The 14,235-nt window shown below is 48.0% G+C and overlaps 1 protein-coding gene and 1 pseudogene across 1 annotated transcript; both read right to left on the bottom strand.

Annotated features, from left to right (window-relative positions):
- Positions 1–11,501, bottom strand: part of LOC103640846 (uncharacterized) — a 40,828-nt pseudogene extending 29,327 nt beyond the window's left edge.
- Positions 11,502–12,600: 1,099 nt separating this feature from the next.
- Positions 12,601–13,908, bottom strand: LOC103640845 (WAS/WASL-interacting protein family member 3). Its single transcript, XM_008664308.2, has one exon. It carries the CDS (start codon positions 13,813–13,815, stop codon positions 13,129–13,131), a length of 687 nt encoding a protein of 228 aa, XP_008662530.1. The 5' UTR covers positions 13,816–13,908; the 3' UTR covers positions 12,601–13,128.
- Between the last annotated feature and the right edge of the window lie 327 nt (positions 13,909–14,235).

The raw sequence follows: 14,235 nt of genomic DNA, 5'->3' as shown, positions 1-14,235 counted from the left end.
TCGACGAGGAGCGACGTAGTCACATCGGGGACTGGTTGCACCGTCATCTCAGGTACGAGGGCGACGTCCTGCAGGCTTTCCGCGAGCGCGCCGGCGTTGTCTTCTTGCTCGGGGTCAGCGTGTCGCGGGGGGACGGCGCTTGCCTTCGTCTTGAACGCGAGGTCGACGTCCGGCGTGCCTTCCGTCGGGGCGTCGGGGGCGTCGATTCGCTCGACGGCCAACGAAGCGCGGCCTCCCGCTTGGCCTTGATGGCCCCGCCTCCTCCTCCGTTGGCGGGGGAGAGAACGGAGCGAGCTCGAATGTTGCTCTTCCACCACGCGGGGAAGATGTCGTCGATTCCGCCGCCGGCGGGCGGGTTGTTGGCCGCCATTGTCGTTGTCGCGCGGCGGTGGAAGAAGTATCATGTCGTAGCTGCCGTCAAAGGACATGAACTCAAGAGTCCCGAAACGAAGCACCGTCCCGGGCCGGAGAGATTGCTGGAGACTGCCCATCTGGAGCTTGACGGGGAGCTGTTCGTCAGCACGCAGCAGGCCCCTACCTGGCGCGCCAACTGTCGGCGTTTCGAGACAGGGGGTCCCTAAGCCGACGAGTGAGTGTGCTGCGTGCCCCAGCCCAGATGGGTCGAGCGCGTGGGCGAGCGCGAAGGGGGGAGAGGCGAGGTGGCCGGAGCCGAGCGTGAGAGAGGTGGAAGTCCCGCGGCCTTCGTGTTCGTCCTGCGCCCAGGTCGGGTGCGCTTGCAGTAGGGGGGTTACAAGCGTCCACGCGGGTGAGGGAAGCGAGCGGCCCCAAGAGAGCGCCTGTCCCGTCCTCGGTCCCGCGCGGCCAACCTTCTCTAAGAAGGCCCTGGTCCTCCCTTTTATAGTCGTAAGGAGAGGATCCAGGTGTACAAAAAAGGGGGGTGTAGCAGAGTGCTACGTGTCTAGCGGAGAGAGAGCTAGCGCCCTAGGTACATGCCAATGTGGCAGCCGGAGAGGTCTTGGCACCTTGCTGGCGTGATGTCGTGGCTGTCGGAGGTGCGACGGAGCCTGGCGGAGGGACAGCTGTTGGAGCGGTCGAGTCCTTGCTGACGTCGCCCTGCTTCCGTAAGAGAGCTGGGGGCCGCCGTCGTCATAGAGCTTGTGGAGCGCCATCATTGCCCATCTGGCGGAGCTGGCCGGATGGGACGCCGGTCTTGTTCTCCGTGACCCGAGTCGATTCGGGGTAGGACGATGATGGCGCTCCCTGTTGATGTGGCGGGTCTGTGCCCTAGGCAGGGTGACGTGGGGGCTCCTCCGAAGCCGAGGTTGAGTCTGTCTTCTGTTGCCGAGGCCGAGTCCGAGCCATGGGGTCGGGCGAGGCGGAGGTCGTTCGGCCGAGGCCAGGGCGGAGTCCGAGCCCTGGGGTCGGGCGAGGCGGAGTTTCGTCGTCTTGCGGGTCTTAGCCCGAGTCCGAGCCCTGGGGTCGGGCGGAGCGGAGTTCGCCGTCTTCCGGGTCTTTAGCCCGAGTCCGAGCCCTGGGGTCGGGCGGAGCGGAGTTCGCCGTCTTCCGGGTCTTAGCCCGAGTCCGAGCCCTGGGGTCGGGCGGAGCGGAGTTCGCCGTCTTCCGGGTCTTAGCCCGAGTCCGAGCCCTGGGGTCGGGCGGAGCGGAGTTCGCCGTCTTCCGGGTCTTAGCCCGAGTCCGAGCCCTGGGGTCGGGCGGAGCGGAGTTCGCCGTGGCGCCTTTGGCAAGGCCTGACTGCCTGTCAGACTCACTCTGTCGAGTGGCACCGCAGTCGGAGTGGCGCAGGCGGCGCTGTCCTTCTGTCAGACTGGTCAGTGGAGCGGTGGAGTGACGGCGGTCACTTCGGCTCTGCCGGGGGGCGCGTGTCAGGATAAAGGTGTCAGGCCACCTTTGCGTTAAATGCTCCTACAACTTGGTCAGTCGGTGTGGCGATTTAGTCAGGGTTGCTTCTGAGCGAAGCCAAGGCCTCGGGCGAGCCGGTGATGTGTCCGCCGTAAAAAGGGGGGCCTCGGGCGAGACGGAAGTCTCTCGAGGTCGGCTGCCCTTGGCCGAGGCTAGGCTCGGGTGAAGCGTGATCGAGTCACTCGTGTGGACTGATCCCTGACTTAATCGTACCCATCAGGCCTTTGCAGCTTTATGCTGATGGGGGTTACCAGCTGAGAATTAGGCGTCTTGAGGGTACCCCTAATTATGGTCCCCGACACTAGAGCAAGAGAATTTTGTGCACTAACAAATTTATCATGCTCCTCATATAAAAGATCCTCTTGTTTTTCTAGTAATCTATTCTTGTCATTCAAAGCATCAATCAACTCATTAATCTTATTAATTTTAGATCTATCTAATCCCTTGAATAAGCATGAGTAATCTATCTCATCATCATCACTAGACTCATCCTCACTTGAAGAAGCATAAGTACTAGTATCATGAGTGCTTACTTTCTTCTCCCTTGCCATGAGGCAAGTGTGATGCTCGTTGGGGAAGAGGGATGACTTGTTGAAGGCGGTGGCGGCGAGTCCTTCATTGTCGGAGTCGGAGGAAGAGCAATCCGAATCCCACTCCTTTCCGATATGTGCCTCGCCCTTGGCCTTCTTGTAATACTTCTTCTTCTCCCTTTTGTTCCCCTTTTCCTGGTCACTTTCATTATCGGGACAGTTAGCAATGAAATGACCAATCTTACCACATTTGAAGCACGAGCGCTTCTCCTTTGTCTTGGTCTTGCTCGGCTGTCCCTTGCGACCTTTAAGCGCCGTCTTGAAGCGCTTAATGATGAGGGCCATCTCCTCATTATTTAGCCCGACTGCCTCAACTTGCGCCACCTTGCTCGGTAGCGCCTCCTTGCTCCTCGTTGCCTTGAGAGCAATGGGTTGAGGCTCATGAATAGGACCGTTCAACGCGTCGTCCACGTATCTCGCCTCCTTGATCATCATTCGTCCGCTTACGAACTTCCCAAGAATTTCTTCGGGCGACATCTTGGTGTACCTAGGATTTTCACGAATATTGTTCACCCAATGAGGATCAAGAATGGTAAAGGACCTTAGCATTAGGCGGACGACGTCGTGGTCCGTCCATCGCGTGCTTCCGTAGCTCCTTATTTTGTTGATAAGGGTCTTGAGCCTGTTGTATGTTTGGGTTGGCTCCTCGCCCCTTATCATCGCGAATCGTCCAAGCTCGCCCTCCACCAACTCCATCTTGGTGAGCAAGGTGACATCATTCCCCTCATGAGAGATCTTGAGGGTGTCCCAGATCTGCTTGGCATTGTCCAAGCCGCTCACCTTATGGTACTCGTCCCTGCACAAAGAGGCTAGCAACACAGTAGTAGCTTGTGCATTTTTATGAATCTGTTCATTAATAAGCATGGGACTATCCGTACTATCAAAGTGCATTCCACTCTCTACAATCTCCCATATACTAGGATGGAGAGAGAACAAGTGACTACGCATTTTGTGACTCCAAAATCTGTAGTCCTCTCCATCAAAATGAGGAGGTTTACCAAGTGGAATAGATAATAAATGAGCATTAGTACTTTGAGGAATACGAGAATAATCAAAAGAAAAGTTCGAATTGACCGTTTTCTTTTTCTCGTAGTCGTCGTCGTCCTTTTGGGAGGAAGTAGACTCATCGCTGTCGTAGTAGACGATCTCCTTGATGCGTCTTGTCTTCTTCTTCTTCCCATCTTTGCGTCTGTGGCCCGAGCCTGAGTCGTTGGACTTGTCATCCCTTGGCTCGTTGACGAAGGACTCCTTCTCCTTGTCGTTGATCACGATTCCCTTCCCTTTAGGATCCATCTCTTCGGGCGGTTAGTCCCTTTGTGAAGAGAACGGCTCCGATACCAATTGAGAGCACCTAGAGGGGGGGTGAATAGGTGATCCTGTGAAACTTAAACTTATAGCCACAAAAACTTGTTAAGTGTTAGCACAATAAACGCCAAGTGGCTAGAGAGGAGTCTCAACAAAACACAATACCACAAGAGATCAAACACAGAGATGACACCGTGGTTTATCCCGTGGTTCGGCCAAGACCAACGCTTGCCTACTCCACGTTGTGGCGTCCCAACGGACGAGGGTTGCAATCAACCCCTCTCAAGCGGTCCAAAGACCAACTTGAATACCACAGTGTTTTGCTTTGCCTTTCAATATCCCGTTTGCGAGGAATCTCCACAACTTGGAGCCTCTTGCCCTTACACTTGAGATTCACAAAGAAATACGGAGTAAGGGAGGAACTAGCAACGCACACAAGACTCAAAATCAGAGCAACAGCACGCACACAAGTCGCAACAAGAGCTCACAACACAACTCAATGAGTTCACAACTCAACAAGAGCTCTAGATGCTATCACAATGAACCAAATGCGCGGAATCGATGTCTTGGTGCTTAGGAATGTTGTAGGAATGCTTGGTGTGTTCCTCCATGCGCCTAGGGGTCCCTTTTATAGCCCCAAGGAAGCTAGGAGCCGTTGAGAGCAAATCTAGAAGGCTGATCTTGCCTTCTGTCGACTGGTGCACCGGACAGTCCGGTGCACACCGGACACTGTCCGGTGCCTGATTTCTTTCCTTAAACGGCGCAGCCGACCGTTGGCCGCCAGAGAGCCGTTGGCGCACCGGACATGTCCGGTGCACACCGGACAGTCCGGTGCCCCCTTCTAGCCGTTGGCTCGGCCACGTGTCCCGCGCAGATCGCGCGGCCGACCGTTGGCCCGGCCGACCGTTGGCTCACTGGACAGTCCGGTGCACACCGGACAGTCCGGTGAATTATAGCCGCACGTCGCCGGTAAATTCCCGAGAGCTGCCAGTTCGCCCGAGTCAGTCTGGCGCACCGGACACTGTCCGGTGCACCACCGGACAGTCCGGTGCTCCAGACCGAACAGCCTTTTGGCTGTACACAGCCAACTTTTCTCTGACTCGATTTCTCCTGTTTCAAGCACTTAGACACAACACATTAGTCTTCAAAACAATGTACTAAGGCTTAGAAACATACCTTTACTCTTGATTTGCACTTTGTCCATCCATGGGTATATATTCACATTTAAGCACTTGTGTTGGCACTCAATCACCAAAATACTTAGAAATGGCCCAAGGGCACATTTCCCTTTCACTGTGTCAGCTCGAGCGGGACGAGTTAGGGTTCCTGCCGGAACCAAAGCCTTTTATAGTGTACACACATCACATGCGGATTTTAAGAAAAACCGCTTGTGATATATAACATCACAGGCGCTTTTTTATTCCGATCGCCTGTGATAGATTAACTTCACAGGCGGTCGGAATAAAAAAGCGCCTGTGATGTTATATATCACAAGCGGTTTTTCTAAAAATCTGCCTGCGATGTGTGTACACTATAAAAGGACTAGCCCACGGGTTCCAGAACCCTAACTCCCAGAACAGTCGCAGCACTGTAGCGGTGGCGGGTGTTTTTTGAGATCTACAGGGAGAAGGTTTTGTTTTTGAATTTATTGATTGATTTCAATAGTTTATGCATATATATGATCTCCGTTTGTTTTCTTTCTCATTTTGATGCAATTTTTTGCCTCAATTTTGTAATATAGATCGGATTTGAAGAAAAGCTTAGGAATTCCAAGATTTGGACTTGTAGTAGTTGATCTAATTTAAAGATTATTTAGAAACACAGTTGTCTCACCTCAAGGTACCTATTGCTGCAATGTTTGTTTCATTTTCATGCACATCAATTCGTTTCATGTTTTATGGATGAATTCAATTAATTGATGATTTTATTGATGTTAATCTTTATAGGGATAGGTAATGGACCGAGGTTGGATGTACAATGTGCCAAGACCACATCCGTCGTACATTCGAAATTTGAGAAGCTTTATTGAAGCGGCCAACAAGCACGCGAATTTGCGAAAGAGTAAGGAGATATTATGTCCGTGCATCGATTGTGATAATAAGATAGCTTAGAGAGGTACAGGAGTAATCCAATCACATCTACTAAAAAGAGGGTTTAAAGACAATTACACGATATGGTCAGAACATGGTGAGTTGGATCCGTGTGAAGTGCCTGGTAATGACGAGAGAGTTGTCGGAATTTTAGATCTTAAAGTTGATGGTAAAGTGGATTATGTGGATGCTAATCAAGATTTTGAAGAATTTGATTGCGAAGAGATGTTGCGCCATATGGAACCAGAAATGTTGAGTCCTGTGGGATCGCAGAAAGGGCTATCTAAAATGGAGGGACTGGAAAGTGCCTCAAAAGAACCTTTATATGATGAATCAAAGGGTTGTGACAAAGAGTTTACTACACTGTGTATAGTTCTAGAACTTCTTAAGTTGAAGGCTAGCGCCGGATGGTCTGATAGTAGCTTCACAGATCTTTTGAATTTTTTGTCCCAGTTACTACCAAAACCCAACAAACTACCAACAAGCACTTATAAAGCGAAGAAGCTTATATCTCCCATAGCAGTGGTTGTGCAAAAAATTCATGCATGTCCGAACCATTGTATTCTGTATCGTGGCGATTTTGAGAACGCATCAAGATGCCCAGTTTGCAATGTCAGTCGATACAAGAAGAGCTACAATCAAGACTGTGTAAAAAAATTCCCGAGGAAAATAAAAACAAGAAATCCACTACTGGACCTGAAAGTGACGATAACACTTTTGATGACATGGATGGGAAAAACAAGTCAAAGATCCCAGCTTTGGTGATGTGGTATCTTCCAGTAATTGATCGCTTAAAACGTTTGTTCTCAAATCCTAGGGAGGCTGAGCTTATTGCGTTGGCATGCTGAAAATCGCAAGCAGAATAACAAACAGATTCGACACCTTGCTGATGCATCACAATGGAAAAATTTCGATCTTATGTATCCTGAGTTTGCCAAAGAAACCAGAAATGTAAGATTTGCTTTGGGTACAGACGGAATGAATCCATTTGGTGAAAAAAAGAAGTGTACATAGCACCTGGCCCGTGACTTTAACGATGTACAACCTTCCATCTTGGCTGTGTCACAAAAGAAAGTACATTATGTTGACTATTCTTATTCAAGGTCCGAAATCAGCTGGTATTGATATTGATGTGTTCCTAGAACCTCTTATGGAAGATATGACAAAGCTCTGGAATGAAGGAGTTAGAATATGGGATGAGTATTGCCATGAGTATTTCAACTTAAGAGCAATTATATTTGTTACCATCCATGATTCTCCCGGTGGCGCCACACTATCATGGCAAAAGACTAAAGGAAAGAATGGTTGTGTAGTGTGCGTCGATGGAACTGCTTCCATGTACCTTAAATCATCCAAGAAGTTGGTGTTCATGGGACACAGACGGTTCTTGATGAAGCAGCATAAGTACCAAAAGATGAAAGAGGAATTTAACAATGAACTGGAAAGTGAAGGTGCACCAAAGCCTTATAGTGGGAAAGTTGTTTTTGAAATTGTACAGAACATTCATGTTTTATTCGGAAAGGGAAAAAACAAAGGAGAAAAGAGAAAGAGAACTGACCCTTCAACTTACACAACTTTCAAGAAGCAATCAATTTTTTTCAAGTACCTCCCATACTGGAAGGATATGGAAATTTGCCACAGCATTGATTTGATGCATGTAACAAAGAATGTTTTTGACAGCAACATTGGAACCTTGCTGGGCATGCCGAATAAGACAAAGGACGGACTTAAATCACGCAATGATCTAGTAGATCTTCAAATCAGACCGAAACTTCATCCAGTGGATAGTGGCAAAGGGAAGCCTTACCTCCCCCCAGCTAGCTACAACTTGTCAGTTGAGGAGAGAACAAAGATTTGCAAATGTTTGCGTGGGGTCAAAGTGCCCACAGGTTTCTCATCCAATATCAGCAAACTAGTCAGGATGAAGGACTTGTCTCTATTTGGCTACAACTCTCATGACTGCCATGTGATGATGACGGTGTTCCTCCCAATTGTGGTAAGAGCCCTCGAAATAGAGCATGTCAAAGTTGTCATCACACGCTTGTGTTACTTTTTCAATGCGGTTTCACAAAAAGTAATAGCTTTAGAAGACTTGGACTATCTAAAGGCATACATCATCGAGATTATGTGCAAGCTTGAAATGTGTTTTCCTCCATCATTTTTTGATATGCAAGTACACCCAATCATACATCTCGTGGATCATATAAAAATATTAGGGCCACTATATTTACATCATATGTTTCAGTTGGAGCGATACCTGGGAGTATTAAAAGGTTATGTGCGAAATCGCGCTCACCCAGAGGGTTCAATCATGGAGGGATACACTACAGAAGAAGTGATTGAGAGCTGTATAGATTACATCAGTGACAGAACAATGATAGGTGTGCCTGTACCTAAACATGAGGGTAAACTATGTGGGAGAGGGAGAATGGGCAGGAAAACTTTTCGCGTTGAGGATTACAAGCTAGTACATTGTGCTCATGGTAGTGTACTACAACATCTCACGATAGCCAAGCCTTACATAGAGGAACACCTGGATGAGCTTCGTAAAGAAAATCAGAACCGCACAGAGGACTGGATCATGAGGGAGCACAAACATCGTTTCAGCGAATGGTTAATGGACAAAAACATCCCATTCGGAGACTCTATGGAAGAGAAAACAATGAAGAATTTAGCTTCTGGGCCATCGTGTTTTGTGACATCATGGCAAGCATATGACATCAATGGGTACACATTATTCTACACTAAATCAAAAGACATGAAAAGTGTTGCACAAAATAGCGGTGTTCGTATCGATGCTTTTGACCTACATGGACAGAAGACCACATATTTTGGATTCATAGAGGAAATATAGGAACTTGATTATGGCCCAAGCATGAAAATACCCTTATTTAAGTGCCAATGGGTACAACATCCTGTGGGGGTGACAGTGGATAACTACGGACTCACACTGGTAGACTTAAAGAAAGTAGGATATAAAGATGACCCGTGGGTTCTCGCCGAATGTGTTGCACAAGTGTTCTATGTACTCGATCCAGCAGATGAGAAGATGCATGTAGTTATTTCTGGAAAGCAAAAAATTGTTGGAGTTGAGAATGTGGGAGACGGAGATGAGGAATACAATAAGTATGAAGAGATGTTCGTCTTTAACGGTCCAGAGAGAATCAAGCGTGTGGAAAAGAAAATTAATAAGAACTTAAAGCCATACATGCGGAAAAATGGTAGTTCATGAAAAATTGTATGAATCAAATTGTATTTGTTATCATGTATGATCGACTATATGCATTGTGGTTGCCAATTAATTTAAAATCTCTCTAGTTATCTATGTGTGCTATTAAAATTCATTTAAATTGTATTTGCATATTTCTGTTAAAAATTAAAATATTAATTCATTTAAATTGTATTTGCATATTTATGTTAAAAATTAAATATTAATTCATTTAAATTGTATTTGCATATTTCTGTTAAAAATTAAAATATTAATATGGTTAAAATATTAATAATATGTAAATCAAATCGCAATCACAGGCAGTTTTTCATTAGGGTCCATTTGTGAAAAGAATAGAGCACCACAGGCGGTCCTAAACAAAAACCGCTTGTGATACTAATACATCACAGGCGGTTCGAATAGCCTAGACATCCCAGGCGGTTTTCTAACCGAACCGCCTGTGATATAAAAAGCCTACCGCTTGTATAGAGCCAAATTGTACTAGTGCAAATTTTCAACGCCGTCAGAACTAGCAGTACGTAATCGGACCAGATACAAATGTATATTACTTGTTCTATGTTTTTTTATTTTTTCTTCTGATTTGAATTAGATACCGATATTATCGAGTTGCGTTAGATAAGATTCAAATATATACCCACATCTTAAATATCTAATTTTATGTATACCGATACGGATGTAAAACAAATATAATACGGATGTAAAACAAATATAATACGGATCAGATACTAAATACCAAGACTCAAATACGGATCGGATCTCGGGCTTCTTAGGCAGATCAAGTTTAAATATGAGCGAATAATATCGATATCGTTTATATTACTAGTGGCGCGCACATATAGATGTCCAAATGGACCATCCGGCACGAGCATGGTCCAAGCCTGCTTAAGACCATCTAAATAGTGCCGGGCCAGGCACGGCTCGTTGACGGCTTGACGCTTCGGACCGGGACATGCTAGCCTACGTGCCTAAGGATCTGCCCAGACACAGCACGACTAGGGCTAGAACGTGTCGGGTCAGCCCGATGGCATGATGGGCTTGAACAAACCGGACCGCCCACTAGAACGAACCGACAAGCAACAAAATAGAAATACATATATTTAGCAGAATTCATCAGATCACAAGATTATACTAGATTACAGGCTATTACATCATATTAAGCCATAAGAACATATCAGATACAAGATCACAAGCTATTACACCAGATTACAAGCTATTGCACCAAATATACTCATACAATACCTTTTGCATGCAGCTATATGTTGGTTGGAAGCATTTAAAAATGATATAGCGGTTCTAAAATCATCAAGATAAGTTCTAATAGGATCCAGACCAGCTTTAACCACTAGATTAATCACATGACATGAACAGCGTTGATGCAAAAAAACATGGTAAATAAGTCATCATTAGGTGCATCAAGGTTAGTATTATGCAAAGTAGGAACAGGTGCACCAAGGTAACCAGTTAAGAAAGACCTACGATATTTCATTGCATGCAACATTATTTGAGGAAGCATTGTCTAAAATGATGACAAAGTCTTTATTAGATAAAGCAAAATCATCATAGTAGCAACAAGATTAACAATGTTAACACCACTATGTTTACCATCAATTAGCCTAAGTGCAACTAACCTTTTTTCTAATTCCCACTTAGAATTAACAAAATGGGCAACTACACTCAATTAGTCCTCCTTTGCCTTGCGAGACCAAATATCAGAAGTAAGAGAAACAAAACCAGCAGCATTTTAAAAGTTCCAATTAAGTTCACCAGACGTTCATTATAAAATTTAACCATATCTCTAGTAGTGGTATGTCTAGAAACATGCACAAATCTAGGGTTATGAGCACGATCGATATAACATTGAAAAGCATCAGTAGAGACATGCCATAAAGGAAGATCATCCCTAGCAATCAAACGACACAGTTCAGTCCTAGCAACACAAGCAGAGTACTCCCAACGCTACAAAGTACCATCAGCATTGTACTTAAGCACAGATTGGGCTTGCCCAGTGCGTTCATGTGCTTTCCTAGCAAGGCAATTATGGCGAAGCAAATGTCCAGTACCAGAAGTAGATCGAACACTAAGTGTTTGCTTACAGTGCTTGCAACAAGCAGCATACCTGATTTTCTTACCAATCACAATCTTAGTCAATACATCAAAGTCATTCCAGTCCTTAGACCTTTTCTTCGAGTTCGAGTTTGAATTGCTACCACCGGCATCAGGATTAGGGACTGAATCTGGTGGGCTCATAGAGCCTGTGCCAGTACCTATTCCGGAGCCGACGACAATATCGATCTCAATAGAATCTCCATGGGTGTCATCGAAACCAATGAAGAACCTAGCATCCTCTGCCTCATTGTGGTCCTCAAATCGGCGCTCCTCCTCCTCTGCAGTCGCGTCAAGGTCCATGAACTTGATTGCAACCACGAGCCCGAGGAGCTTGGTTAGCTCCTCTAGCTACAACGGACTGTCGCCTCTAGCTCCTCAATGGTTGTAAGGTTCAAGGCACCAAAAATGGAATTAAACTTAGATCTAAGACGATAACAGGAATAAGGGCAAGCGATTAAACACACCTTTTCAAGATGGAGCACCAGAGACAACGGTATGGAGCCGAGGAGCAGAGAATGGGAGCGCCAGAGACAGTCGAACAACAAGACATGATAGAAGGAGGGTGAGAATGGGAGGAGGATGAGCACAGAACAAAAAATATAGATGTTCAAGCAGGGCATCAGACCAGCAACTGGATCTTGAATAGGCGGAGACCACGGACAGTGAAGAAGGCAAGCATGTGCCTACAAGCTATAACCCAATTCGAGGAGCACCAGCGAGGAGCCGAGGAGACACCAGTGAACTAACCTTGCACAATCGACACACCGAGGAATGAGGACCTCCAGTCACCAGATCCGGATGGGATAAGGGTTAGGGTTAGGCACAGGGAGACAGAGGGAGGGACGAGAGGAAAGAACCCCAAACTCTGCAAGCAGGCAGGGAGCACCAGAGACGTCGGTGATGGCGAGCCGTCGGCTGAGATCGATCTCGAGTCGTCGTCGACGTCGAGATTCGAGAGGAGGCACCGAGGCGACGGGGAGGGAGAAATCGCCAATCGCTAGTACACTGAGCCAGGGGTCGAGGGATTAGGGTTGTGGAAATGTGGAATGTGGGGTGGGGGCTGATGGCGGTTGTGACTTATTAGCCATCGTGCCATTAACGGGCCAACCCATTGTTCGTGTCGGGCCGTGCCATGCATAGCACGTGGGCCTCATACGCCGCCCAAACCCAGCATGCTGATCGGACGGGACCAAAAACGTGACAGGCCACAGGTAAAACCGGACGACCCATACTGTTTGGACATCTATAGGGACACGCATGGAGGAGGCAGCCACACAAGGCCCGGCCTGGGAACATGCATGGCAGGCACCAGCATCCACAGACCACAGCCACCAGCCCACCATCATCATGCTGATGCAGCCCGGCCGGCCAAGCAGCAGCAACAGCCAACAGGCATGCATTTCTAAATGATTACTACACGACGACGACGTACAACAACGTACTCCTACTATTCAGTGAGACGAGACGGCCACTATTCATATGGTACAATGCGCGCCAAAACTGTTGCCGAGTTATGGAGTGACATGTACATGGCACCTATACTGGTGACGTCGTCGATGGTAGGAAAGAGCTCCATCCTTCTGTAGGAGTAGGAGTACAATACAAATGCCAGATTGTGCGCTCCGGTTCCGCATGGTGCATGCTCAAAAGATGGAGCACATACATATCTTCTGCCGTCTCAGTCTGATCACGAATTCCAGTGTTCCCACTTCCCAAGAACGTCAACAGCGGAATTAACACCAGTTCAGGAGATGGAGCTGAGCCTGGAGGTTGATCCGATTCCCAATCCAATCCTCCTTCAGCAGAGCGTTCTCAATCCTTCAATTCGTCTGATCCATAACATATCTATAGTCCTATATGCCTTGAATGATGCTACAATAATCACTGTAATATAATAAAGTTTGATCAGATTGGCGCCTCTGTTATGTTACTTAGCTTGGGGTTGGGGCTCCCCGGGCCGGCGCGGCCTGGGATCGATGATTCGCAGCAGCGACGAGCCGGCGCGGGGCTGGAAGGTGCCGTCAGCGACGACGACATCCATGGCGCTCTTGCACCCGTGCATGTCGAGGAAGGCCACGAGCCCGCCGCCGCCGGCCATCCACCTCCGGCGCTCGGCGCGGCCTGGTGACACCACCGCTGCCTTCTTCGCCGGCACCGGCGCGAGCTTGTTGCTGTCGCCGTCGACGTCGGCAGCGTAGTCGTCGTCCCTGGTGCACTCGGCGAAGGCGGCGACGAAGGGGTCCTCCTTGGCGTCGGAGGACGACGTGGCCGGGGCCTTGGCGCGCCGGCGTCGAGGGGCCGGGCGGAGCGGCGGCGGCGGCGGCAGCGGGGTGCACGTGGGCGAGGCGGCCCGCCACGGGTGACGGGACGAGTTCTTGGGCACGCCCGCGTGGCGCTCCCACGAGAATGGCACGAGCGAGGAGGTGGTGCTGGCGTGCGGGAACGGAGCCGAGGACGGCGACGGGCCGGAGATGCAGGAGGAGGACGACGAGGAGGATGAGTGGGTGCTGCTGTGGCGCCCACGCCGAGGCGCCGCGGACGGTGACGGGAGAGACAGCGGAGGCGGAGGGAGCGGCAGTGGCTGCGGTGGTGCGTGGTGCTGAGATGCCCGCATGACTTGGCTTGTGTTGAGCGATACACGGATGAGAGTGCCGAAAGCCCGGAAACAGAGTTTGCTCTAGTTGTGTCCGTCGATAAATAAATACCGTTGGAGGTTTTTTTTTGCATAAAGGCCTTTATATTTGCATTCATATTTTTTACGTTGTTAGCCAATTTTTTTTGAATTATTTGGTCCCGGCTATTTTTTTTAATTTGATAAAATTTTGATGACAATGTTTTAGTTTCCTAAGAGCAACTTCAAGAGACTAGGTATATGGTTTTATAAAATTAAATTTAGCTAATATCAGAAGAAAAGCGTATCTAATAGACTCGATAAAATACTCTTCAAATTTAGTGGCACTCTATCCCTCCACCTTCGTTCTCCATTTTTGATAGTCTGCTTCACTCTCTATTCAATCTGTAGGTTTAACGAGTC

The sequence above is a fragment of the Zea mays genome, chromosome 10 (genome assembly GCF_902167145.1).
Source record: "Zea mays cultivar B73 chromosome 10, Zm-B73-REFERENCE-NAM-5.0, whole genome shotgun sequence".
Taxonomy (NCBI): domain Eukaryota; kingdom Viridiplantae; phylum Streptophyta; class Magnoliopsida; order Poales; family Poaceae; genus Zea; species Zea mays.
The sequence above is the reverse complement of the archived record's forward strand: the minus strand, read 5'-3'. Positions and strand labels throughout refer to the sequence as shown.